Genomic DNA, 22,720 nt, shown 5'->3' with positions numbered 1-22,720 from the left:
CGATAACACTATCCGGTTGTGGGATGTAAAAACATGGCAATCTGTTGGTGAACCCTTATTAGGGCACACTTCTTCAGTTTCATCGGTCTCATTCTCGCCGGATGGGACTCGCATCATCTCCGGTTCAGACGATAAGACGGTCCGGCTATGGGATACAGCAACGCGGCAGCCAATTGGTGAACCCTTACGGGGGCACACTAGTGGGGTTTACTCAGTGTCGTTCTCGCCGGATGAGACTCGCATTGTTTCTAGTTCAAACGATAAGACTGTCCAGCTGTGGGAAGCGGCAACAAGGCAGCCAGTTGGGCAGCCCTTGACAGGGCACACTTCTTCAGTCTTATCAGTCTCGTTCTCTCCGGATGGAACTCGCGTCGCAACTAGCTCTGCAGACAAGACTGTCCGACTATGGGATGCAGCGACAGGGAAACCCATATGCGAACCCTTAGAGGGACACACTGATTGGGTGAGGTCAGTTTCGTTCTCGCCGGATGGAAGTCGCATTGTTACAGGTTCGGATGATGAAACCGTCCGGCTGTGGGACGCCGCAACAGGGCAGCCAGTTGGTGAGCCCTTGGTGGGGCACACCAGTTATGTCTACTCAGTCTCATTCTCTCCGGATGGAAGTTGTATTGCGACTGGTTCTGCTGATAATACTGTCCGACTGTGGGATGTATCTACAGGGCAGCCAGTTAACGAGCTCTTTCAAGGTCACGCCAATTCGATTACCTCAGTCTCACTATCACCGGATGGCACCCGCTTCGCAACTGGTTCTAAGGGTGGCACTGTGCGGCTGTTGGATGCAGCAACAGGGCAGCCAGTCGGTGAGCCCTTGCTGGGGCACACTGCAGAAGTTCACTCAGTCTCGTTCTCTCTGGATGGGACTCGCATCGCAACTGGCTCTGCAGATAAGACTGTCCGGCTGTGGGATGCAGGGACGGGTCAATTGATAGGTGAACCTTGTCGCGGGCACACTTCCTCGGTTTCATCGGTTTCATTCTCGCTGGATGGAACTCGCGTCGTTTCTTGTTCGAGGGATAAGACGATCTGGCTGTGGGATGCAGGAACGGGGCAGCCAGTCGGTGAGCCCTTGGAGGGACATACTTCTTCCGTCAACTCAGTGTCGTTCTCGCCGGACGGGACTCGTATCGTGTCAGGCTCGGATGATAAGACAGTTCGGCTGTGGGATGCAGTGATGGGGCAGCCAATTGGTGAGCCCTTAGAGGGGCACGTTGAGGAGGTCAACTCAGTCGCTTTCTCGTGGGATGGAACTCGCATCGTCTCTGGTTCGGACGATGAAAAAATCCGGTTGTGGGACGCAGGAACAGGGTTGCCCATTGGCGAGCCCTTGGAGGGACACACTGATTGGGTCAAATCAGTCTCGTTCTCACCTGATGGGGCTTACATCGTTTCTGGTTCGCTCGATATGACTGTCAGGCTGTGGGATGTAGCGACAGGGCAGCCAATTGGACAGCCCTTGCGCGGGCATACGGAAGAAGTTAACTCAGTCTCTTTCTCGTGGGATGGGACTCGCATCATTTCTTGTTCACATGATGGTACTGTCCGTGTCTGGTATGCAGCGACCAGGAAGTCATTGCAGGACCACGCCGAAGAAGACCGTTCACCATCCTCCCCGCCCGGCAGTTGCATCTCACATCCAACAGCGGTTATCCCCACACCCAACACTGTGAAAAATAACTCTATTTCCTTCTCATCCAACTCGACACACGCTCTGTGCGACACTGCTGAGCTACTCGCAGGCGCTTCTGATGACGACCACACTTATTTGCTGGGAGCTGATGGATGGGTGTTAGGACCAAATCGTCAGCTCTTATTCTGGGTACCACCCGCTTCTCGAGAACCATTTTATAATTCTTGGACTGCATTAGTGATTGGGAAAAGATGTGTTGAGCTTGATTTGAGTCGCATGGCACATGGGACACGCTGGCAGCACTACTGCAAGGAGTGAGTATCCATTATTTTACGTTCTTCGCAGTTAATCAATTCGGTCATTGTAGCTCTTGATTACGATCAATCCGTCCCAGCAAATTGACTTGCGGAGATGCCAGATACTACAGAGTACAATAATCGAGTGTGTTGCTAATCCATCGTCTATTGGTCTATTGCATGTATACGTAGTGTTGTATTTGAAATCGCAGTTTGAGCGAACGACGTGTTATGAAGATGACTGGGTAAGATTCTTCAGAACAGAAGAAGATTGTACGAAGTACAATTCTCATGGTGCTCTCTTTGACGTATATAATAACGAGAGCACCGTAAGAATGTACTTACATGCAAGAATATTAGACGCAAGGCATGGAACCTGCGAAACTTGAAAAATGAATGGAAATGTACGAGTGCCTGGGAAGCACGAAGCAGAAAACAATAACGAGGGCCAGGTGACTTTTCGGAATGATGAAGGAGAATTGAGATGTGCTAGTTGCGGGAAACTGCTCGGCCTTTGCATCCGATCCAAGTTTCTATTGGGCAACCAGGAGACTCTTTGTAGCTATTGGCTCATTTGGGCGTTGACATATTGGTCCAAGGTGCAGGTCGATTCTTGCAACTGGAAGCAAGTAAAGTCGTCGGTGTCAAATTTGTGTCGCAGAGAGTAGGTCTGAGTGGTCCTAACAAGATGTGGAAGGAACGAGTCGAACGAAAAGAATTTTGTCGAAGCGGGCTCGCTTGTTCGCATTCAGTGGATAGGCACCAGGGTCAACAAAAACCAGTTCATGTTACAAAAATTACTAAACGCATTGGACATAGACAAGCAACGAATTGAGAAGTGCCTGCCTCTGGTAAAGGTCTGCTAGTGAACGTGTCTGAAGGGCGCTTCTGAGATGTACGACGCATTGACCCCAAATGAAAATTGATGAACTGATAGGAAAATGGCGACAGAATCGAAGTTCCAGTTGCTACACCACTCGTCCGCCACATGCCTAGTCTCGTCTGCAAGGACCCCTTACTTCATAAGCTCATCTCGTACCCTGCACCTGGCTGCCACCATGTCATCCTGAAGGTCCGCCGGTTTTAAAGGAAATGGTAAGCCGTCCTTCGGTCGCGCTTTGAACCATCGCGTTCCACTTTCGTGCATAAGGGACGCTATCGCCTCCGGGTCATCGTCATTTACGTCTGCATTAGCAGCAGAAACCACCTCCTTGAGCGCTAAGAGCGGATCTTGATAGTGGCCTTACTGAACAACCGAGAACTTCGTTTTGTTGATGATGTCGTCTGTTAATGAAATCGGGCTTGGCATGTGCGGCATGTAAAAAGTGGAAATTCCTCCAAGAAATTGAGTAAGGTACCTGGCAGCCATTGCGCTCTGCTGTATAGCGCTCGCACTAGACGTCCGATGCGGAGCAAAACCAAATGTAGCTCGGCGTCGGGCACCGTGGATGATGTGGCTGTGCTGGGCGTGTTTCATAATGAGCCCGATTTGTCCAACTGACGTGTTATAGTATTACTTTGCTTCTTCCACTGACCCGTCATGTCCCTTGTAACCCGCTGGTTCTCAAAGGTAAGCTCATTAGTCCTTTTCTGTGGTTCTGCGCTAATTTTTTCTACTAGGGTGGGCCAGAGAACTATGAGGAAGTCCTCTCTGCACTTGCAGCAGATGTTGCACGACGACAGACACGTCTGGCAGAGATCCGACTCCGTGAGCGGCGGACGACACTCCAGTTCACGCTCGGAACGCTCTCTCTATGGATATCATTTGTATACTTGTGGTATACGCGTATACTTCCTACAGCGTGGCATGACTCCCTGCTAGCGAAAGTGGCAGTCCTAGTGGGACCTGTAATGTACGTGCTATCATGCAGTTTCAATTTATTCCCACCACATTCATGTGTCACCCTAGAATATTATTTATACGGAGGATGATGCAGATATGGTATTCTTGGAAAGGCGGACGCGAAGGTGAGTTCTTCAGAAACAAATTCTTTCATCATTCAATGAGAGTGCGGCAGAGAAAACCCTCAGAGTTGTCACTCAAAAACAGCGAGCCAAAGTTGAAGAAATTAAGAAAAAGACCAATTATGACTCAACACGAAGCCTGCTTGAGAAATACGCTGACCCCGGCACCCCGATACGCCGTCCGCAGCCTCCTTCACAGCTCCATACGCCACTGTCCGCAACATCACTGGCACATCTACAAACACCTGTCGTCCAACAAAGGAATCTACCTCTACAGCTTTCGCGTACGTGATTGCGCGTCTGCGGATAGTTTGACACTCTGAGACATCTTGCAGCAACGCCACAGCCAATTCAGCCAATTCGTAAGCGATGGTATGACAAACTCGCTGATGCCATTCTGGGTGATGAGGAATCATCAATGAACGTGGCTGCCTCACGCTACGCATTGATTTGCCAGAAGTGCTTCTCACACAACGGGCTCGTTAAAGAGAGCGTCTGGGAGGACACCCGTGAGATTGCTCAAAACCTGTTCACTTCGACATGCTGATGCATTTGTCAGAATACGTATGCCCGAAGTGTGGCTTTCTCAATCCTTCCGCCAGAACAAAGAAATTGAGACTTCAACGCACGCCATCGCCACCTGTCAATGCGGATATGAACCCAACGGTATCTCCGCAACGTACTCCTATGGAGGGGGTGGAATCAACCGCGCCGATTGTCGACATGGCGCCTGAGAAGAAAGAGTGAGTCCAGTCGCGAGAAATGTCTCGTCGTACACCAGGTGATGCAATGCAAACAGTGCACTCTGCATCGTAACCTGTTCGTTTCAAGGATCTAACAAACCTTGAGGACTTTTTGCTTGGTTTTTAGCTGTAGCATCATCACCATTATCGCAGTAGGTAGTCACAGTTGACCTCGTTTTGGTCCATCACACCCCTTTCGAATTCATTTTACTGTAGCATCGGTTAGTTAGTAGTAGTTTGACTCGCAAGTTGCAACAAGAATTGGATTCAAGTCTGTTATATTACTGTTGTACCGAAGCAACTGTTTTCTCCTAATGGTCCTTGTCACTGATGGATCGCCGTGAAAATCTTCAGCGTAACATTTGATGTCTCGTGATTAGTTACTCAGGCCACACCATACTTATATGAAGTCCCCGTTTACATAATGCGCAGTGCCGATTGTGCAGAAGCTGAATCTGAAGTTGTGGTGATGCTGGAAGGGATGAACCGGAAAGCAAGATGCGACACCGTAGGATGATAGTAGGGCAGGCTCTCCTTTGGGTACAAGTGGTGTAAGGACCAGCGTGGACGGAAGGCCCGCAAATTCACCAGTTTCAAAGGCGTAAAGCGTACAGTGCTGCTCTAGTCCTGAGTCTCTACCTGGCCTACGCGGTAGCAGCTTGCGGTGAACATTGCGTACAGGGTAGTATCCCTCCAGACATAGAGCAGACGTACGTTGGGATGGTGGTATCGGAGTCTGAGATGGTGTCTGAGCGCAAGATCAATGTCGAATTGTATTCTAGGTGATGAGTCAATTGCGAAACAGCCGCCTCGAACTGTTGGAGTAAATCAGATCAACCAAGCTAGAACTGGCAGATAGCCTGTAGACTGCGCACCAATTCAAGCGGGACATCTGCAGGACAGCTAACCAACGACTGGAATCTGAAGTGCAAAGGATTGGAATTTGAATTGCACAGCGACGGTACGTCGTGATGAAGCCGGTGGACATCACTGACACCTGATGAATTTGAAGGATTGAATCTTGGTCGCTGAACTGAGGGTGCCGTAGCCATATGTATAGGAGAGGAGAAAGATGGATCAAGTTGCAAAAGTGCAAATAAGGACTCCGCTATTTTCCTGATGTAATAGTTTTGGATGACCCACCGGTGTACAACATGATTGTTGTACATACTAAACCGCAGACCCTACAGGCCATCAGTTGCTAAGAATTTTCATGCCTGTCACACCTTTGGTGGCATCAGCGATTCTTTCATTCACAAACTCCGGGTCCAGTTATTCAGATTGATGATGGAATATATGTTTTCGAGCCAGGGGGAGAAAACTAAGGATGTTCCGAGCGAGAACTTGGTGATGCCCAAGTGATGCCTATTGCACCGCGGTCACGTGGTGCGGCTGCTTGGCTTTTTGTCCTCGATACGCTATTACTCCTGATCTCAATGTAAAATGTACAAACTCAACTGCATTGTCTTGGGCGATGATCCTCGCCGTGTATTTGAGATCAAGACTGCACAGACAGAGAGTGTCAGCGCCCTCCGAAAGGTTATCAAGGGCGTGATGAAGCCACAATTTGAACATGTTGCCGCTGACGGTCTGACGCTATGGCAGGTAAGTGATCTGATTCCTACGATTGGGTGTTGAAAAAAATCTGATATTTTGGAAGGTCGACTTGCCTGTCAACAAGACGGTCGAGCAAGACCTTGACAGTTTTACACTTGACACAAAGAAATACCTATTACCTGTGGCTGAAATGCTCGACAATACTACTCAGCGTAAGCATGTGCATATCATTATCCGGCCCACACCTACCGGTGAGTTGTCTTTCGACATTGCCACCTTTTCCTCCTTACTGATTGCAGTCTGACTTAGTGTCTTCTGGGCCGCTCCACCTCAAACTCAACTACATTCTCTCAGGTGATAATCTTCGCCGTGTATTTGAAATCAAGATTGCATCGACAGAGAGTGTCAGCGCCCTCCAAAAGCTTATCAAGGACGCGCAGAAGCCACAATTTGACTGTATTGCTGCTGACGCTTTCGAGCTATGGCAGGTGAGTGATCGATGCCAGAGGTCTAATGCTGACGATCTGATCATTGGAAGGTCAAGGTTAATTTGAACGACCTACACTTACTCGACGCAATCAAAGACCAAGGTGTGGAGTTGAAGCCGTTAACCAAACTGTTCGAAGTGTTCACGGATGGAGTAGAGTGCGGATGTATTCATGTCGTTGTACTACATCATACTGTTGGAGAAAACCCCATCGTTGCACAACGAATCGCTTATCTCAAGAGGGACACACGCCCCCAAAACCACCCAACCCACACCCAACTATATACAAGTGCATACCGCTCCGCGGCTCGTCTCGGTTAATTGCGTAGTCTAGTTCGTTAACAACTAATATGTATTTTATTTGAAGACATGTTTGCGCATATAGAGATGCGCCATTCGCTCGATCATCATTTCTTGTCTCATTCGCTAGATGCTCTCGCTTGGTTGTTGTATGCTCCCGCTTGTTTTCTCCAGGCTGTTATTCACTTGCTATATGCTCACGCTTGCTTGTACGCTCTCGCTCATTTACTTGGTACTCTCGGTTAGCTTACTGCCATATCTCTTACTCCCGGCTCTGTGGCTAGTCCCAGAGTCAATACCATACTTATTGGTACGGGTGTTCATACCATTCGACTGCAGACATCAAACAATCTCGTCGTTGCTGAACGTTTAAACATTGACTACTACATTAAACGTGAGTTCTCTTCGTAAGCCTAAGGCCTGACAGGGATCATCATCAATAAGACATCTAAAAGCGAAAACGTGGTCTTGGACATGACAAACACATAGATGTAAGATCCAGCTAGTTGTGCAACAATCGAATGAAAAAAGGCGTGTCTACAATGGCGAGATATGTGTGTGGCCCATCTAAGGGGCGCAGTGTACGGTGTGTACATATACTTAGATGTACACATGAAACGTGACTGGGTCGCTACGTCTTCCCTTTAGTGGTGGTCTTGCTGATGAGCTTGGCCTTTTCCAATTGGGCCTCGCCTACATGATAATTAGCATACGATTGGACGAGAGAGTTTGAAATCGTACTGTGCTTCACAAGGTTCTTCTTGTAGTCGACGATACTAATATCCTCCTTCGTTAAATTGCGAATTGTCTTATCAGCGACTTCCCAAAGCTCCTCAGCAACTTGACTAATCAAACGGAAGTCGTGTGACACGATCACCACGCCACCTTCAAAGTCCTTGATTGCACGCGCGAGCGCATCGATGGAATCCATATCCAAATGGTTCGTAGGCTCATCTGTCTCATCGCTGATCAGTGAATTGTCAGAAAACGAGCGAAAAAAGAACAAACCAAGGAGTAAGATATGAGGATGTTCCATTGCGAGCTGCGCGAAGACCACTCTGAACGTCTGTGAGTCAGACATCGCCATCCATATTAGACTGCTTACCGGTTTCTCAACCCGTCCGACAAATTGCTGATGACGCTCGTTTGGTGCGCACCGCTCAGGCCGAAACGGCCGAGTTGCTGCCTCCACGCCATAAAGTCCTTCTCGGGGTATTTTTGGGAGAAGAGCGATTGGAAGTACTCGATCGGACTTTTGTTGTATGGTAGCTGGTCCGCGCTGTGTTGGCTGTACTTGGCAAGTTTGAGCGCAGCATGCTTGGAAACAGTGCCTTGAGAGGGCTGTAGGACACCAGTGATGAGGTTGAGAAGTGTCGATTTTCCAGCACCGTTTGCACCGAGGATGGCTACACGAGAATCCATACTACATACGAGTGAGCGGGACAAGACTTGAGATATGAAGAAAAGACGCACTCTATACCGAATGACAATTTTTTGTACAAGTAATCTTCAGGCTTGCCCGAGTATGAGAAGGCGACTTCGTCGAATGCAATGATGGGAGGAGGGAGTTTGCGGATATCCTCGAAGTGGAAGTGCAGTGGCCGAGGTGTCTCGACTTTTTCAATGAGTCCTGCTGCCTCCATCTTGTCGATAATTTTTTGTTTCGACTTGGCCTGCTTGACGAGGTTGGCATATGTACCAGCGGAAGCGATGAATCTGGCAGCGTTCAGTTAATGAGGAACTACGAGGAATAAATGAACGCACTTTTTGATGTGGGCTATTTCTTCTTGCTGCTTGTGGTATGCCTTCATCTGATTCACCTCGTTCTCCTGTTTGGTGCGTACGTAGGTGGTGTAGTTACCGGTGTAGTAGACGAGCTTCTTCTTATCGTCAAATCCATGACGTTAGTACAGACCGAGTCCATGAAGTCTTGCGAATGCGAGGTGATAACGAGAATATGGTTGTATGTTGATAAATATGCTTCAAGCCAAACAACAGCGCCGAGATCCAAATGATTCGTCGGCTCATCAAGGAGGAGTAGATGTGGCTTAACAAAGAGTGCACGCGCAAGGGCAACGCGCATACGCCAACCTCCACTCATATCTTTTGTGGGACGGGCCATCATAGCCTGGCTGAAGCCGAGACCATGGAGGATACTGCCAGCCTTGGTCTCAAATGTATTTGGATCCATCTCCTCGAGTTCCTCGTACGCGGCTTCCAGTGCGGCGTCATCAACATCATCTGCGATGCTGAGATCTTCGATGCGCTTTTCGAGTTTAGCGACCTTCTCGCGAGCGGAAGCCACGATAAATTCAACGGCATTAACATCGGACGGCTCTGCCTCGCCACGGACGAGGTAGATGTCAATGTGTGGTGGAATTTCAATGTCACGCTCTGCGATGGATTGGAGGAACGTAGACTGAGGGAATGTGTAAGATGGTAAGATACAGCGGGAATATGAGACTATACCTTTCCAGACCCATTCTCACCCAATAAACCATAGCGTTGCCCGTAGTTGAGGGAAATTTCTGCACCCTCGATGAGCAGACGACCATGGAATGATAACGTATAGGAATCGATTTTAATATCTCTGCCTTTCGCATCTGACACAAGGACTCCCGCTGCACTCCTATAGCCGGATCAGAATACTTCATCATAGTGGACATGATACGCACCTATCGGTGGCGATCTGGAGCTTGGCCATGGATGTCAGATCATCCGTGCTGTTGGCGGCAGAAATACTGGTGAGTGGGGTATGGGACATGCTGCCTGGCACAGAGTCATTAGGTGTAGACGTCGAAGTTGTGCCATTTTGCTTTGCAGATTGCTTTGCGGCCTTTTCTGCGAGCCTCTTCTGCTTTGACGCTGAGGGAGGCATTGCGAATGATGTGCACGATGCAAAATCAATTTCTCGCAAAGATCAAGTTCGGAGTTCAAAGATTTATGATCTATGATTTGATAAATGATTATTTGAATTATTACATAATAAAACGCCTTCTGGAGTCCTTGCCCCCTTGATATGACGAATGATGGGCCTATAAGTCACGTATCTACCGATATCATGTCTTCCTCAGACCAACAAGAGCCTCAGGCTGTCCGTCCGTTAGAGATCCTGTATTGCCAAAGTAAACACGATTTTCCTTTTTTGACCCGTATTACTGATGTACGTTAATTTCTCAGTCTGTACATTTCCTCCCGAATACTGTGAATTTGGCTCTAGCTTGACGAGATGCAAGGAATGGCTCCAAGGAGCACACTCTCAGCTTTTTGATAAATACTACTCAGATGGTAAGCATTGTATCACAGAACTAGTTTTTGCTAATCGCGATGATCTTGAAGAGGCTCTCCAGTCAAAGATTGGTACCCTCAGTTTGGAGGCGCAGGCAAAACTCGAGAAGGACACTGCAAAAAAGGAAGCAAAGGCTGAGGCAAAGGCGGATGCTGCGCTTAAGAAAAAGATGGTACGTCCTCGAGTTACCTGGATCATAGATTCATCACTCAAGTCCATACAGGCGTCGCAAGTGTCAATTAAGCGCATCGAGCGTAACAAGCGGAAACACGTTACAGCTATCCACGGCCTTGAGGCATTTGGTATGTTTACCGCTTTGTGGGCAATCCATCAAATGAAACAAATTACATGTAGACATTGAGTTGAAAAAAGCTGCTAAATTCCTTGCTCAGAAGTTTGCTACTGGGGCATCCGTCACCAAGAACGCCCAGGGACAGGATGAGATCGTAGTGCAAGGAGATGTATCAGACGACGTCATGGAGCTTATTGAAAACGGAGCTGGTCCATTGAAGGGTGTGCCTGCGGACAACGTTGTGATCGTTGAAGAGAAGAAGAAGAAAGCTGGTGAATAATTGTATCGGCTGAAGTCCTGTATTGCAGTAGTGATTGATGTATCCATTCCAACTCTAGATCGTATGCTTTGTCCTAGCTAACGCGATTGTGATCTTATCGAGGGTGTAAGTATCATAGTAACCACTGTGGGAATTCACAGAAGACGAGGCAGTCTCTCCGAAGACTGCCTCATGTTAAAGCTTTATCCTTCTCATGTCACAAACCATGCTCAAAAGTTAAAGCTATAGCAGGCGCTATCTTCAAAGCGGACACTTATGAAAGAACTCGCATCAAAGAGTTCACCGACAAAATGCCGCACAAAAGATCATTCGTAAGGCAACTTCCACAAAGATACACTTATTTTGGTTTACACACAATCTGCAGCAATCGCTTTGACTACGTACCTTTCATGGTTTTGGCTCGAGCCACCCATATGTGTTTTTTTCGCTCTTTGACATACGATAGTATAAATCCAAGGTCAGTTTTACATGTCTTGTCATCACCAAGTACTCATCCCGATAATCTCTCTTTTCCTGTATACGCATAACTTTCTACGATGGCGTACATAAACCCTCTTCATCCCCCTGTCCCCAGTAGCGTTCACTCATCATACACTGCCCTTGCTGGTGCATGCTCCGCGTATCAACCTCCCTTCGCTCAAGCTTTGCCGCCCACCCACCGACGCCTGCCTCAGGCGCCATCATCGAAGGCGCCAACATCTCGTCGTTCCCCTCCTTGTCCTGCTGTCACGTTTGACCTTTATGGGGCTCCCTCGCATGGTCTTGGCGTTCCCATGTGTGAGCTGCTGGCTCGTTCGGGAGGTGCATTGGAACGTATGCTCGTCGGTGCGAATGATGGCGTCGGTGCTCAAATGAGCGGATCTTTTGGCTTTCGCAGAGTCAATCTCAAGATCTTGGTAAATCAACCCATATCATGCATTAATTACGTTGCCTCATCTCCTTCTTCACTTTAGTGGCCGGGATATGAGCATCTTGATCGCACTTACCCCCTTGACATCCATACTCCAGCTGGTCCTCTCACCCGAGGGCCACTCGCCGTCCAAGTTGCACGTGCATTCGCGCGCTTCATCGAGGTTTGTCTTTTCTACAGTTTCAGTCGTGTTCACACTCACAGCATTTCCACAGGAACTGCAAGGTTACTCCCCTGCACAGCACGGCGCCAGTTGGCGCTTCGGAAATGGTGGAATTGGTTTTAATCGCCTCATGCTTTCGGCGCTTTGGAACGTCCACGATGATGTATGGTTGGCTGAGGTCATCGTCGACTTTCGTTAAGCAGAGTCGTGGATTTGATTCGTTGGTCATCGCCGCATGTGTCTTCTCTCAACTCACACCTAACACAGCATAAGTAACACTCATACTCGCTTATACTCACATACATGTAGCCCTAGATATTTCGTCTCTTACTTTTACTTTATCATAGATTGTCTCCTTATGATGCCCCACACTTACTCACAACTGTACATATTCAACCAACCACGGGACCTGAACTAACCAATTATAACTTGTATAGCTTTGTATAGATTACATTTGTACCTTCGTCGTGTTTCCTGTGCACCTACTTCGCGAAATGGAACGAAGCACACTTCGGTTCACAGCAAAGTCTATCGGCCAAAGTGCGCTTAGCTTGCAAGGTTTTGGGGTTTCGCTTTCGAAGCGTTTCAAATGGACTTGATCAATTGAGGGCTTAGAATGTTTCGTAAGGTCTGCATACCGACCAAAAATAACATTTTCTGATGCATACAGCCAACTTGAATGTACTGGCCGGAACATGCAAATGTAAAGTTGTGTAAGATATCCCCATAATCTTGTCTTCGTCCGTGTGCACGGGGCATGAAATAACGTTGAATTCAGAATGTTGGACACGTTGAATGATGGAAGTCGATAACCGAAAGGCCCATCAGGCTAGTCACTAGCGTACAGTTCCAAACAAGGAGCAACTTGGAAGCGTCGGGTAATCAATAATCGATTAATCACTGGCAGTCACTAGAGTCGTAACTTGCCTAAACACGAACTTTTAGAATTGTCAATGAGCACTACCATCAATAGGCAGTACACAGCACCTTCGGCTCGGACCGCCAAGTAATTTTCATTACAACTCTGCTAGATATATCACACATGCACAACGAACGTGGGTGCCAAATTCTCGTCAAATAACTCCCTGACCTTAGACGACCATGGGCGATCATAATAGACCCACACCTGCTATAGAAAAACAGATACCAACTTCGAGACACATTCTGCAACGTGCCAAAGGCTTGTTGACAAGTACTGGTATACCCACGCTAGCTGCGCAGGAAGCACTCCAAATTATTGCACCGGACCCGTCTCCAGACAGGGGAATGGCATCACACGCGAACTCGGATGATGGGAACGGGAGGCTAAGAGATTCCATGATAAGTTTTCTCAAGGCGAAAACGGCTCCGATGGTCAAGTCTATTCGATCGAGGAGTCAAGATGCTCGCCGTAATAGGAAGGATGATCATTCTGATTCATGTCCTCCTCCAATAAGCATGACGACTACGCCTAGCGCAGTCGCTTCATCGGAAGAGCAACCGACGGCGACGACGCTTGTTGTGCCCAATTTACTAGGTACAACAATCTCTGACATCGCACCACCCACACGACGCATTGCTGAAAAGTCATCCATGGCCGACGGAACTGTTCCTCTACTGCTAAGAGAAGGAGTAAAGATGACAAAAATCTCTCCTGGAAAGCAGAGAAGTTATGTGTTTAAACTCGATCCTGATCAAGGTCAGATCATATGGCAATCCAAGAAACTGCGGATCAGTACGTACTTTGACCAACGCTATCCTCTGGGCTGTTGAACTGAATTATTACAGTCCCAATCGAGAATATCAAGGAGCTTCGCTTCTCATCCGACGCCCGTTATTATCGCCAACAGTTCCAACTCGCGCAGGATTACGAGGACAGATGGATTACCATCATCTACATTCTCAATGGCGCTTATAAAACTCTCCATTTGATCTCCTCGACTAAGGATGTATTCTGCATGTGGCACATCACACTGAGGAAGCTTTATGCAATACGCCAAGAACTGATGACAGGCCTTGGGAATGAAGAGATTAGACGTGCGATCTGGGAGAAGCAGTACTGGACGGCATCGGATGAGTCGAGCGACCAGAAGCTGCGCTTTGATGAGGTGGAGAAGCTCTGCAGACGCCTAAATGTCAACACTTCGACAGAGGAACTAAAGCGACTATTCAAGGTGGAGAAAACTCATTTTTCTCACACGAAAAGCTCACAACTGCGTAGCAAGCAGACACGAAGTGTCAGAGTTTTCTTAACTTTTCTGACTTCCAGCGCTTCGTCAAACTGCTCAAGGCACGCCCAGATATCACCCTGTTGTATCGGAAACTATGCTACAGCAATGACGGGCAATTTGATTTTAGCGTCTTTGAGCATTTCTTGCGTGATACTCAGAAGGCATGTTCTTCGATTTGATCCAGCCTTGCGAAACTGAATATCATTTAGTCTACGCTGTCCCGCCCTGAACTCTTAGAACTGTTCACGCATTACGCCCAGAAATCAGATGGTTCACCGGACATCAGCCCGCCACACTCTCCATCCTCGCTTGAAGGACCCGCATCTCCGCCCGCAAGATTGCTTTCACCTCCATTGTCTACTTCTCCCCCATCCGATACTGTGTTATCACAATCCCTCACAGCTCCTATCGACGTGTCGCTGGACTACATAAGTCACAAACTTTCTGCATCTTCTCAGTCACCTAGACCGGTCATGTCACTTGATGGGTTTACCTCGTTTCTTTTGTCTTCGGACAATTCAGCTTTCATAGAGCGACAAGGCAAAGTATGTCATGACATGACGCATCCACTTTCGGAGTATCTTATATCTTCCTCGCACAACACATATCTTATCGGTCACCAACTCGTTGGTTCTAGTACAATCGAAGGCTACATCCGGGCTCTTCTTCACAGCTGTCGTAGCGTCGAGAGTAAGTGCAATATTTTCTGAGGTTTCTTTGACTTATTTCACTACAGTTGACGTCTACGATGGCGACAGTGAGCCGATGATATTTCATGGAAAGACATTTACTTCCAAAGTTCCGGTGAGAGAAGTGTGCGAAGCCATCGCAAAGTACGCTTTCGTCACGTCTCCATACCCCGTCATCATATCTGCCGAAATCCACTGTTCGGTGCTGCAACAGGAGATGATGGTGGAGGTCATGCGCGATGTATTCCAAGATGCGCTTATCAGTGCACCTGTGGAAGGACGCCCGACGTTAGAGGTTCTTCCAAGTCCGGAGCATTTGAAAGGGAAGGTACTGTTGAAGGTGTATTATGTTTTTCATATGGGTGGAGTCTCGTGTTTACAGTATTGCAACCTCTAGGCAAAGAACCTCTATGTCTCAGAAAACGAATCTATTCGTACGAAAGAAGTTACCATCGACACGGAATCCTCTTCTACCGAAACATCCACAGACTCAGATGTCGTTCAAGACATCAGGGACGAACGGATAACGCTAAGGGTCCTTGAAAGGGATGCTATCAACGGTGAGATACGCACAGCAAGTTTACTTTTTTCGTGGCTCATGGATGAGATAGAGGTAAAGGACGAATTGAAGAAGGCCCGCAGTCTATTCGATCGTGTTCGAAGTGGACATTCCCGCAACTTGTCTGGCGTAGCTGCTCTTGCTGTGCCGACTGTGACTTCTATGGCGACCTCTGAGCCCCCTGCTCGACCGGAATTACGTGACGTCAGCAAAGTTAAGATGTCGTTCGCTGTTGCGAGCCTCCTTGTATACACTGTTGGTGTGAAGTGCCGAGGTATTAACAAGAAAGAGCACTACGCACCGGAACACATGTTTTCTCTCTCTGAGAAAACAGCCAACAAGGTGATGAAGCAAGGAATGGTGGATCTTATCAAGCACAATAGGACCCATCTGGTTCGAATATATCCAAAAGGTTTGAGGGTGAACTCGTCTAACTACTTACCTCATCGCTATTGGGCTGCTGGCGCGCAGCTCGTGGCCATCAACTGGCAGACATTTGGTACATTTCCCAGACTGACTATTGTCAATTGATGCTGACTTGCGTCTAGATCTAGGTTACATGATCAACCATGCCATGTTCCAGCGCAACGGACGAGCGGGCTACGTCTTGAAGCCCTTGGCCCTCCGTATACATGACAAGGAGTTGCTATCTCGGCATACTCAACATTCGCTTGACATAGTAGTATGTATTTTCCTCGTTGTACTTGATGCGATCAACTCTTATGCTTTCATAGGTCATCTCTGCTCAACAGCTACCCCGTCCGAAAGACTCTCTCGGGCACGAGATCATGGATAAGTCTACGGTAGACCCATACGTCGAAGTTTCCATCCACGTTCCCGACTGGCCTCATGCTTCGTATCACTCATCCTCCTCTTCTACAACCCCTTCACCCTCCTCAACTGGCTCCACTGGTCGACTGCTGTCCAGACGCACCAATTCAGTCAAGAATAATGGCTTTAACCCTGTTTGGCAGGAAGTACTGAGCCTTCCTTTCGATTGTGTCGGTGACATGTTTGATTTGATCTTTGTGCGCTTCGCGGTGCGCAGGGATGGCGACAACGATGAAGAGCCGATTGCTGTGTATTGTGTCAGCCTTGGAAGTTTGGCGATGGGTTAGTATTTTCAGGACTGTGGCGCGACTCTATTAACATCATCTGCAGGCTACCGGCATCTCCCCCTGCACGATACGCAACTTTCCCAGTATCTATTTTCTACTCTTTTTGTAATGTGTGCTATCAACTAACATCACATCTAACTTCATTGTGCAACGACACCTTTATGTTTTCGTTCACAAGTGAAATATATCACGCAGCAGGAATAGACACTTAGATCATTAATTGTGTGGTAACCAAGATATATAAATAAATTGCGTGCACACTCCAATGGACATCATTCAATTCAGAGATAAGTACTTGAGATGACGAAACGGCATGACAGTAGATGAAGGATATAAACATCGGTTGATATAGATGCATGAAATCTATAATTGTTCGATTTCTTCTACTTCGGTGGGGGAGTTGGTGGACCTGGAATGGAAGACGACGAAAGGTTAATAAAACTAATCGCGCATTACGTGGGACACATTGACGAACCGAAAAGACCGGGACGTGCAGCCGGCGTCACAGGCCTGGGGGAAACAGGTGCAGGCATCGGTGCTGGTGTGTGTGCAGGATTTGCTAAAACATGGAGATCATTCTAATTATGACGTGTCAATCAGAAGGAGCATAACACATACGCCTCCATTGGGCCCATGCAGGCAGATTTGGCTTTGGAGGTTCAATCGCAGGAACGGGAGCCGGAGCAGGAAGACTCTTGGGAGCTGGCCTTTCTCGTTTTGTTGGTTTATGGACGACTCTCCAGGCTGGACGGGCGGGGCCACTTAAGCCTTCTTCTGGAGGTGGGGAAGCTGCGGGAGGTGGAGGTGGAGGCGGGTCTTGAGGCTACGATTACATCAGAGCTTGGTGATGCCTCAAGATCCTATAGTACTCACTGGTGGCCTCCAATCAGGCGAATATTCACCTCCTGCGCCATGTTTGGATTTAACGGCCATAAGCTCGGCAATTTCGCTGTTCGCGTTGGCAGTCAGCTACGCACATTGGCCGGATAAAGGGTGAATGCGTACAATTGAAGCTGCCTGCGCTCATCCCTAAGCTTTCCTACCTCTGCTAGCAAGATGCGAACCTCGCTCGCAAGGGCTTTACTAAAATCGTTGAGGTATCTGGTGTGGCCCATCCATGAGTCTTCTAGCGTCCTTCCCGCGGAAAAACTATAGTGATCTCACTTGGGAGGAGCGCCGTTGTTATAGGAATTTGGGCCGCCTTTATTGGAAGACATTATGCTTTGAAAGTCTGCGGTGATGAGTTGGAATGGAGACTGGGATTATGGCTTTCTGACAAAGGTTCCGGTGCGTGGACTCAGACTTGGAAGCAAGAAGCTTGGTACACACGAGGCAATTATAGTGACCGCCTGAATAAGTAACTGGCCTGCACGCCAAGTCGCATGTGTTTACCAGACACTAGTCTACAACTAGTACTGTGCTATTCGGCGGTGTGACGACTGATTCAGAGTTCGCCACTCACCACAACGACTGCAAGCCTATATTACCCTCAAAATTCGAGAACCTTTGACGTGAGGAGATTTCTAAATATTACGTACGTACTATACACGCATGTCTAAATTTGGATCGGACAGGAAAAAAAAAGATCGATGAGTTACTTATGCACATGCTGGGGAGCAGGCTCATTGACATTCGCTGAACTAAGTGCGCAGGTATGCTTATGGCCGTAGTAGACTCTGAGGAGAGAGCCACGTTCCTGACAAACTGGTCCCAGAATCGCATCAACATACATAACTCATCATGTGCCACTGAGTGATACCACTCATTTCGCGATTCGTCTGAGCGAGAACAATTTGCAAAAACAGAGAGGACTCGGGACGAGATAGACGTACTTTTGATGCACGCGACAACATACTCAGCGGCATTTGTGCGTATGGATACATCTATACAACAGTATCAGTTCGGTTCTGAGCGAGAAGAAGGGCTCATACATTCCCAATATCAAGTATCGGATGTCGTACTACGTTAAATATATGTGGCCTGGATATTGTCAGATAGAGCGTTGTGAATAGGATGAATTTTATGAGCCACGTACCGAGCTGCAAAATTCTAGAGGATGATCTGACCTGAGTCTGTCACATCAGGATGAGATAGGCGAGTCCCTTCACCAGTCGTGAGTACTCGAATGCGTAGATCAGCGTGAGTGTGAGAAATAGCTGGCGAAGAAGTGAATCCGCCAGTTCCCATGCATTGCGTCCCGCGTCGTTTGAATGCCCTTGACCGCAACTCGAAGCCTTGAGACAATTTAGTTGGATCAGCATATTGGAATGTCAGTATTACCGATTCTAATAAAAAATGAGGGCGAGAGGCAATCAAGAAGACTGACGACCAGTCCTAGTCAAGTATCAGTCCCGTCAATCAAATGCAAATTCGACTATCAGAAGATATTTAGGATTGCGATGGGTCAGCTTGCGAGGGACCAGTTCGTGACAGACCAGCCTGTGGTGTTGCGATGAATTCACGTGCGAATGTGAGAGGAAGAGCTGACTTGAAAAGATCCCACTTCTTGAAGTCCAATCCGTCAATTTATCTGAGTGTCTGCATCGTGAAAATAACGGAGGGCTTCGACGACAGAATAATGGGCTGATGCGATTCTTGAAATGATGTGTAAGTACAGAAGCAAAGAGAAACTGACAACACGACATTCTACAAAGGGAGTGTATAGTCTCGCGAATGACCTCTCCGTCTCATTTAGGTGCTTATCGTTCGTCGTCGAGCTTTGGCTCGGGTGTATGATCAGCAGGTTGAGGGGTTGGATCTGGAGGAGGACGTTTGTGTAGTTGTATTCATGTGTATCTTGTCTTTTGTGGGTGTGGAGCAGGGCGTTTGGAGGGAGCTAGGATGGGCACAGGTTCTCCGTTTACTTGATTTGATGACCTGTCACATTTAGTGAAAACCACAACAGGAACTTGACCACGAGGTGAGCGCTTGAACTTCGACCTAGTAGAGAGATAGCTATTGATCCACTCACTATTTCCCAGCTTTTCACCACGCTTCAATAAAAACCCTCCGTGCCTGTCTCAGGTTCAAAATTTTTGCTATGTCGTGGAGAACAAGTTTGTCGTTCTGTGGTAAGATAGACTCGGGGTCGATGTTAGTCTGACCTGGGAAGGGCCAGGTGAAATTGACGCGGCATATGTGACGCGGCACTGTAACAAATTCCTATGTACAGATCATGTTTACACAACTTCATATCGCATTCCAAACACTTTGAATCATCGTTAATGATCAACATATGAGTGTCTGCCTGCGTACAGGCTCTATAGTGCTGTATTCACCTCTCACCAAATTTACAGTGCTTGTCCTCTGCGTTCATACTACTAGTATGCATCTTGCGCGTCAGTCCTATATTGTTGCATTACCTCTAATTCGTTCATCTATGTTGGTTTTCAGATGCAGTGTCAAATGTTGTCTCACTGCGTCAAGCTTCGACCTCACCCTGCCAAGTTTGATCCCCTCTCTATACCCTGCACCAACACGTCGAGCCCCAACCATGGCATGTCAGAAGCCTCGTTTAGGCTGCGTCAAGCACTACTCACACCACGACAAGTTCTCCCAAATATCTTCGCAGTCTCTGTACTAATATCAACATCCACACTCTATGCCGCGTCAAGGCCTACTACAGTGCCGCGTCAACCATAGCACATACCGCGTCAGTTGCCGCGTCACATGCGCGTCAGTGCCGCTTCAAACCTCCTCCATGCCGCGTCACAGGCGCGTCACGCCGCGTCAAACCTCGTCACTGCCGCGTCACCCGCGCGTCACGCCGCGTCAAACTTCATTCATGCCGCGTCACAAGTAGCACATGCCGCGTCAGACCTCACCACCTCCACATGCCGCGTCAAACCTCACCACCTTCAACTGTCACACTGTCCGTATAACTTAGGTATATTTTACTTTACATCTGTCATAATAATTGATATTCTAACAGTGTTCCTTTTCATCCTGACAGAATTAGACGTCGTACACTGTAATTGTCCATAGGCAGTAATAAATTTATTTTACTGAGCATTCTTTCGTTGTCTCCTCTGGGCTCGAGAAACAACCCTTATTATCGCGCTTTTGTGAATCGTATCATGGCCTTTGTGAGTTCTTTAAAATACGGAGTAAACTTGTTATAATCATCTTTTAGCAATTAATCAAACATATATTCAACTTTTTCTATCCCAACGAGACAGAGAATCAAAATGATCCAGATCGGCCGGGTCCGCTGCCGAGTTTTGGGGACCTCATACCCTGCTATGACCGTTCAGGTGCGTCATCCGACATATTCTCCTTGTGAACTCAGATTTGACAAATAGAACAGGCAATGTAATAGCTTATCTTCCGGCCTCCGTGCAGACCACTCAGCCATCACATGACCCTGCACACTCCGTCCCAAATCCACCACCCCTCCCTCAACACATGAAACACCACTCACAGGAGTTATTCGAACTCTGCACGGACACAAAGTCTATACCACGCCTGCGTGCCCGAAGTGTTAGTCCCTCTGCAGCCCGAACAAATCAACGCCGTGGTCCGGATCAATCTTCCAATTCCCTACGTCCCAAATCTGGCGGTGGAGATGAGTTATGGGACCCATGGCCGGACGGTGACTTTGAAAGGTTATTAACATGGGAGGAGGTATTAAGAACTGACAATCTTAGTGAACATTGGGCTTGTCAGCCAGGAGGAGGAGACAAGAGGGGGTCAGAGTCAGCACTTGTGTGGTCGCAAGGTAAAAAGACGAGACGTGTTTGCCTGGGTGTCATTACTTGCGATGAACCTACCTGTGAGGTAGTCACACGTCCGCAGACCCGCCGGGCTGGTATCATGGGACAACTCAATGCATCGTGCCTTTGTGGTAGTCAGCTCAAGCACATCGACTGCGGTGTCACATCGATCACCTCCTGGTGATGTTGAGCAAGGAGATCTCGTGGATGAACTTTGGCAGGACTAAGCTAAGAGGCGTGAGATTCGCGTGAGTGACAGTGACTGGTTATACTCGCAGTCCTCTTGACACGAAGTATTGTGTAGCTCGGAGAAAGATGGCTTGGGCTGATCTCATGATAAGCTATCCTACCAATAGCTTCGTGGCTGATGTCGACCTCGAGTGTCTGACCGCACTAGAAGCAAGGATGTTCGAGGATTCCGAAGAAGCAGGACCTGCAGGCAACCAGCAGTGGGGTTTGGATGCTGGCCAACATCACAGGCGATGGAATGTGTATCTCGGAATTCCTGATGGATGGGTTTCTGCAAGAGATTATAGCGAGAGTGAACTTGAAGTGAGGAAGACATTACCTGCTCCGTTCGATAGATATCTAACTTATGTGATTGACAGCGCGGCCCCTTATTCAGTGATAACTCTGATGCTAAATCTTTGGAGTCTGCAGACGAGCTATCCGAAGCTGTAATTCCTTCTCTGCCGGCCGAAGAATGTCCGCCCGTTAAACGTCGATGTGGTCCACAGGCTCGAAGGGTCCAGAGAGGGAGGAAAAGAAAATAGTCATTGGCTTATGCATACCTAGTTGTACATGGCTCTGAGGCAACTAAAATAACAAAAGAATGGTCGTGAACTCATCCAACTTGATCTGGAAGTTGAATGTAGAATATAGGAATGGCGCGTCAGTGGCCGCGTCAAGGATCGTTAGTGCCGCGTCACATGCGCGTCACGCCGCGTCACGACCGCGGCAGGCGCGGCAGGCGCGGCAGGACCGCGTCAAAATAGCTACGCCCACCTGGGAATGAGCGGCTGCAACCTCGCGCCGTGAGATGATCGATGATTGCATCATCATATGGCCGTTGAAAAGCTCAAAGCACATTTAGTATGCTTCTAGGGCAGATTCATATTGATATACCTCTGCTTCAAGCTCGACGAGCCCAGTCAATAGCCTCCATGATGCGATTCGGAAATCTTTGAGTAGGATGCCTTGATGCCAGTCGGAAGTTCTCCACTGCGAGCAACAAATCAATGGGGTCGCGTAGAATCCGATAACGAGACACATAGGCCATCTGCAGCCGCATGTAGCTGAAATACCTGTCCGGGTGCAGTAAAGACAGAGCTGCCAACGACTCTTGGCAAAGAGTAATTATCCTGAGTCTGCTTGAAACGAGAGCAAAGCGCTGGACTCAAATTTGAAGAGTCACATAGCGCTCTGGGTTGACCGAAGACATTGATGATATAAATCGATGGTCTCGTTAAGATCCTCGTTGACATGTGATATGTCTCTGTTGA

At 48.0% G+C, this 22,720-nt stretch overlaps 11 protein-coding genes across 11 annotated transcripts; 8 read left to right on the top strand and 3 right to left on the bottom strand.

Annotated features, from left to right (window-relative positions):
- Window positions 1–1,423: 1,423 nt before the first annotated feature.
- Window positions 1,424–1,966, top strand: F5891DRAFT_956885 (uncharacterized protein; the record flags this gene model as incomplete). The annotated part of the gene is made up of 1 exon (XM_041375434.1): window positions 1,424–1,966. One exon carries the CDS (start codon window positions 1,424–1,426, stop codon window positions 1,964–1,966), a length of 543 nt encoding a protein of 180 aa, XP_041223229.1.
- A 1,500-nt stretch (window positions 1,967–3,466) lies between these two features.
- F5891DRAFT_1046863 (uncharacterized protein) lies at window positions 3,467–5,191 on the top strand. The gene is made up of 7 exons (XM_041362324.1): window positions 3,467–3,514; window positions 3,565–3,797; window positions 3,854–3,912; window positions 3,963–4,193; window positions 4,245–4,418; window positions 4,469–4,652; window positions 4,709–5,191. Exons 1-7 carry the CDS (start codon window positions 3,485–3,487, stop codon window positions 4,755–4,757), a joined length of 960 nt encoding a protein of 319 aa, XP_041223228.1. The 5' UTR covers window positions 3,467–3,484; the 3' UTR covers window positions 4,758–5,191.
- Window positions 4,855–5,974, bottom strand: F5891DRAFT_512959 (uncharacterized protein). The gene is made up of 4 exons (XM_041372094.1): window positions 5,796–5,974; window positions 5,528–5,685; window positions 5,367–5,467; window positions 4,855–5,296 (listed from the first exon to the last, which is right to left on the bottom strand). The coding sequence occupies exons 1-4, from the start codon at window positions 5,845–5,847 to the stop codon at window positions 5,053–5,055; spliced, it is 555 nt and encodes a 184-aa protein (XP_041223227.1). The 5' UTR covers window positions 5,848–5,974; the 3' UTR covers window positions 4,855–5,052.
- A 120-nt stretch (window positions 5,975–6,094) lies between these two features.
- On the top strand, window positions 6,095–7,313 carry F5891DRAFT_1046857 (uncharacterized protein; the record flags this gene model as incomplete). The annotated part of the gene is made up of 4 exons (XM_041362323.1): window positions 6,095–6,257; window positions 6,313–6,460; window positions 6,519–6,697; window positions 6,748–7,313. Coding segments are annotated over 4 exons (760 nt in total), but the record flags the coding sequence as incomplete, so codon positions are not given.
- On the bottom strand, window positions 7,314–9,909 carry F5891DRAFT_1046856 (P-loop containing nucleoside triphosphate hydrolase protein). Its single transcript, XM_041362322.1, has 9 exons — window positions 9,672–9,909; window positions 9,466–9,625; window positions 8,900–9,415; window positions 8,761–8,879; window positions 8,470–8,712; window positions 8,102–8,419; window positions 8,005–8,054; window positions 7,738–7,950; window positions 7,314–7,689 (listed from the first exon to the last, which is right to left on the bottom strand). Exons 1-9 carry the CDS (start codon window positions 9,872–9,874, stop codon window positions 7,628–7,630), a joined length of 1,884 nt encoding a protein of 627 aa, XP_041223225.1. The 5' UTR covers window positions 9,875–9,909; the 3' UTR covers window positions 7,314–7,627.
- Window positions 9,910–9,988: 79 nt separating this feature from the next.
- On the top strand, window positions 9,989–10,917 carry F5891DRAFT_1046854 (translation initiation factor SUI1; the record flags this gene model as incomplete). Its single annotated transcript, XM_041362321.1, has 5 exons — window positions 9,989–10,121; window positions 10,177–10,284; window positions 10,336–10,457; window positions 10,509–10,587; window positions 10,640–10,917. Coding segments are annotated over exons 1-5 (629 nt in total), but the record flags the coding sequence as incomplete, so codon positions are not given.
- Window positions 10,918–11,393: 476 nt separating this feature from the next.
- On the top strand, window positions 11,394–12,129 carry F5891DRAFT_1129820 (uncharacterized protein; the record flags this gene model as incomplete). Its single annotated transcript, XM_041364445.1, has 3 exons — window positions 11,394–11,753; window positions 11,811–11,930; window positions 11,983–12,129. 3 exons carry the CDS (start codon window positions 11,394–11,396, stop codon window positions 12,127–12,129), a joined length of 627 nt encoding a protein of 208 aa, XP_041223223.1.
- Window positions 12,130–12,830: 701 nt separating this feature from the next.
- F5891DRAFT_1046848 (1-phosphatidylinositol-4,5-bisphosphate phosphodiesterase 1) lies at window positions 12,831–16,745 on the top strand. Its single transcript, XM_041362320.1, has 11 exons — window positions 12,831–12,985; window positions 13,049–13,644; window positions 13,698–14,083; window positions 14,131–14,301; window positions 14,350–14,830; window positions 14,877–15,169; window positions 15,227–15,389; window positions 15,441–15,887; window positions 15,937–16,070; window positions 16,123–16,501; window positions 16,550–16,745. The coding sequence occupies exons 2-11, from the start codon at window positions 13,197–13,199 to the stop codon at window positions 16,630–16,632; spliced, it is 2,985 nt and encodes a 994-aa protein (XP_041223222.1). The 5' UTR covers window positions 12,831–12,985; window positions 13,049–13,196; the 3' UTR covers window positions 16,633–16,745.
- Window positions 16,746–16,760: 15 nt separating this feature from the next.
- On the bottom strand, window positions 16,761–18,001 carry F5891DRAFT_512729 (uncharacterized protein). Its single transcript, XM_041372093.1, has 6 exons — window positions 17,671–18,001; window positions 17,512–17,607; window positions 17,380–17,455; window positions 17,125–17,329; window positions 16,982–17,065; window positions 16,761–16,915 (listed from the first exon to the last, which is right to left on the bottom strand). Exons 1-6 carry the CDS (start codon window positions 17,721–17,723, stop codon window positions 16,890–16,892), a joined length of 540 nt encoding a protein of 179 aa, XP_041223221.1. The 5' UTR covers window positions 17,724–18,001; the 3' UTR covers window positions 16,761–16,889.
- A 2,528-nt stretch (window positions 18,002–20,529) lies between these two features.
- F5891DRAFT_1279888 (uncharacterized protein) lies at window positions 20,530–21,402 on the top strand (the record flags this gene model as incomplete). Its single annotated transcript, XM_041370371.1, has 3 exons — window positions 20,530–20,591; window positions 20,639–20,759; window positions 20,813–21,402. The coding sequence occupies exons 1-3, from the start codon at window positions 20,583–20,585 to the stop codon at window positions 21,400–21,402; spliced, it is 720 nt and encodes a 239-aa protein (XP_041223220.1). The 5' UTR covers window positions 20,530–20,582.
- Window positions 21,403–21,558: 156 nt separating this feature from the next.
- Window positions 21,559–22,070, top strand: F5891DRAFT_1046829 (uncharacterized protein). Its single transcript, XM_041362319.1, is given in 3 exon segments — window positions 21,559–21,769; window positions 21,780–21,786; window positions 21,833–22,070. 3 exon segments carry the CDS (start codon window positions 21,624–21,626, stop codon window positions 21,989–21,991), a joined length of 312 nt encoding a protein of 103 aa, XP_041223219.1. The 5' UTR covers window positions 21,559–21,623; the 3' UTR covers window positions 21,992–22,070.
- The last annotated feature ends 650 nt before the right edge of the window (window positions 22,071–22,720 follow it).

Source organism: Suillus fuscotomentosus, assembly GCF_016647785.1.
Source record: "Suillus fuscotomentosus strain FC203 chromosome Unknown F5891scaffold_44, whole genome shotgun sequence".
Classification (NCBI taxonomy): Eukaryota; Fungi; Basidiomycota; class Agaricomycetes; order Boletales; family Suillaceae; genus Suillus; species Suillus fuscotomentosus.
The sequence above is the reverse complement of the archived record's forward strand: the minus strand, read 5'-3'. Positions and strand labels throughout refer to the sequence as shown.

What these genes read in the sequence shown, in the direction of transcription:
- F5891DRAFT_1046863 (XM_041362324.1), top strand. Translation starts at nt 3,485, where the DNA reads ATGTCCCTTGTAACCCGCTGGTTCTCAAAG. An exon ending in TAACCCGCTGGTTCTCAAAG is followed by an intron (nt 3,515 to 3,564) that starts GTAAGCTCATTA and finishes TTTTTCTACTAG; the next exon opens with GGTGGGCCAGAGAACTATGA. An exon ending in ATGGCGCCTGAGAAGAAAGA is followed by an intron (nt 4,653 to 4,708) that starts GTGAGTCCAGTC and finishes CAATGCAAACAG; the next exon opens with TGCACTCTGCATCGTAACCT.
- F5891DRAFT_512959 (XM_041372094.1), bottom strand. Translation starts at nt 5,847, where the DNA reads ATGGCCTGTAGGGTCTGCGGTTTAGTATGTACAACAATCATGTTGTAC. An exon ending in CAGATGTCCCGCTTGAATTG is followed by an intron (nt 5,468 to 5,527) that starts GTGCGCAGTCTA and finishes TTACTCCAACAG; the next exon opens with TTCGAGGCGGCTGTTTCGCA. An exon ending in TCCGATACCACCATCCCAAC is followed by an intron (nt 5,297 to 5,366) that starts GTACGTCTGCTC and finishes GCTACCGCGTAG; the next exon opens with GCCAGGTAGAGACTCAGGAC.
- F5891DRAFT_1046856 (XM_041362322.1), bottom strand. Translation starts at nt 9,874, where the DNA reads ATGCCTCCCTCAGCGTCAAAGCAGAAGAGGCTCGCAGAAAAGGCCGCA. An exon ending in GAAATAGCCCACATCAAAAA is followed by an intron (nt 8,713 to 8,760) that starts GTGCGTTCATTT and finishes GAACGCTGCCAG; the next exon opens with ATTCATCGCTTCCGCTGGTA. An exon ending in AAATTGTCATTCGGTATAGA is followed by an intron (nt 8,420 to 8,469) that starts GTGCGTCTTTTC and finishes ACTCGTATGTAG; the next exon opens with TATGGATTCTCGTGTAGCCA.
- F5891DRAFT_1046848 (XM_041362320.1), top strand. Translation starts at nt 13,197, where the DNA reads ATGGCATCACACGCGAACTCGGATGATGGGAACGGGAGGCTAAGAGAT. An exon ending in AACATTCGCTTGACATAGTA is followed by an intron (nt 16,071 to 16,122) that starts GTATGTATTTTC and finishes ATGCTTTCATAG; the next exon opens with GTCATCTCTGCTCAACAGCT. An exon ending in CCTTGGAAGTTTGGCGATGG is followed by an intron (nt 16,502 to 16,549) that starts GTTAGTATTTTC and finishes CATCATCTGCAG; the next exon opens with GCTACCGGCATCTCCCCCTG.
- F5891DRAFT_512729 (XM_041372093.1), bottom strand. Translation starts at nt 17,723, where the DNA reads ATGTCTTCCAATAAAGGCGGCCCAAATTCCTATAACAACGGCGCTCCT. An exon ending in AACAACGGCGCTCCTCCCAA is followed by an intron (nt 17,608 to 17,670) that starts GTGAGATCACTA and finishes GGGCCACACCAG; the next exon opens with ATACCTCAACGATTTTAGTA. An exon ending in TGCATGGGCCCAATGGAGGC is followed by an intron (nt 17,066 to 17,124) that starts GTATGTGTTATG and finishes TCCATGTTTTAG; the next exon opens with CAAATCCTGCACACACACCA.
- F5891DRAFT_1046829 (XM_041362319.1), top strand. Translation starts at nt 21,624, where the DNA reads ATGTTCGAGGATTCCGAAGAAGCAGGACCTGCAGGCAACCAGCAGTGG.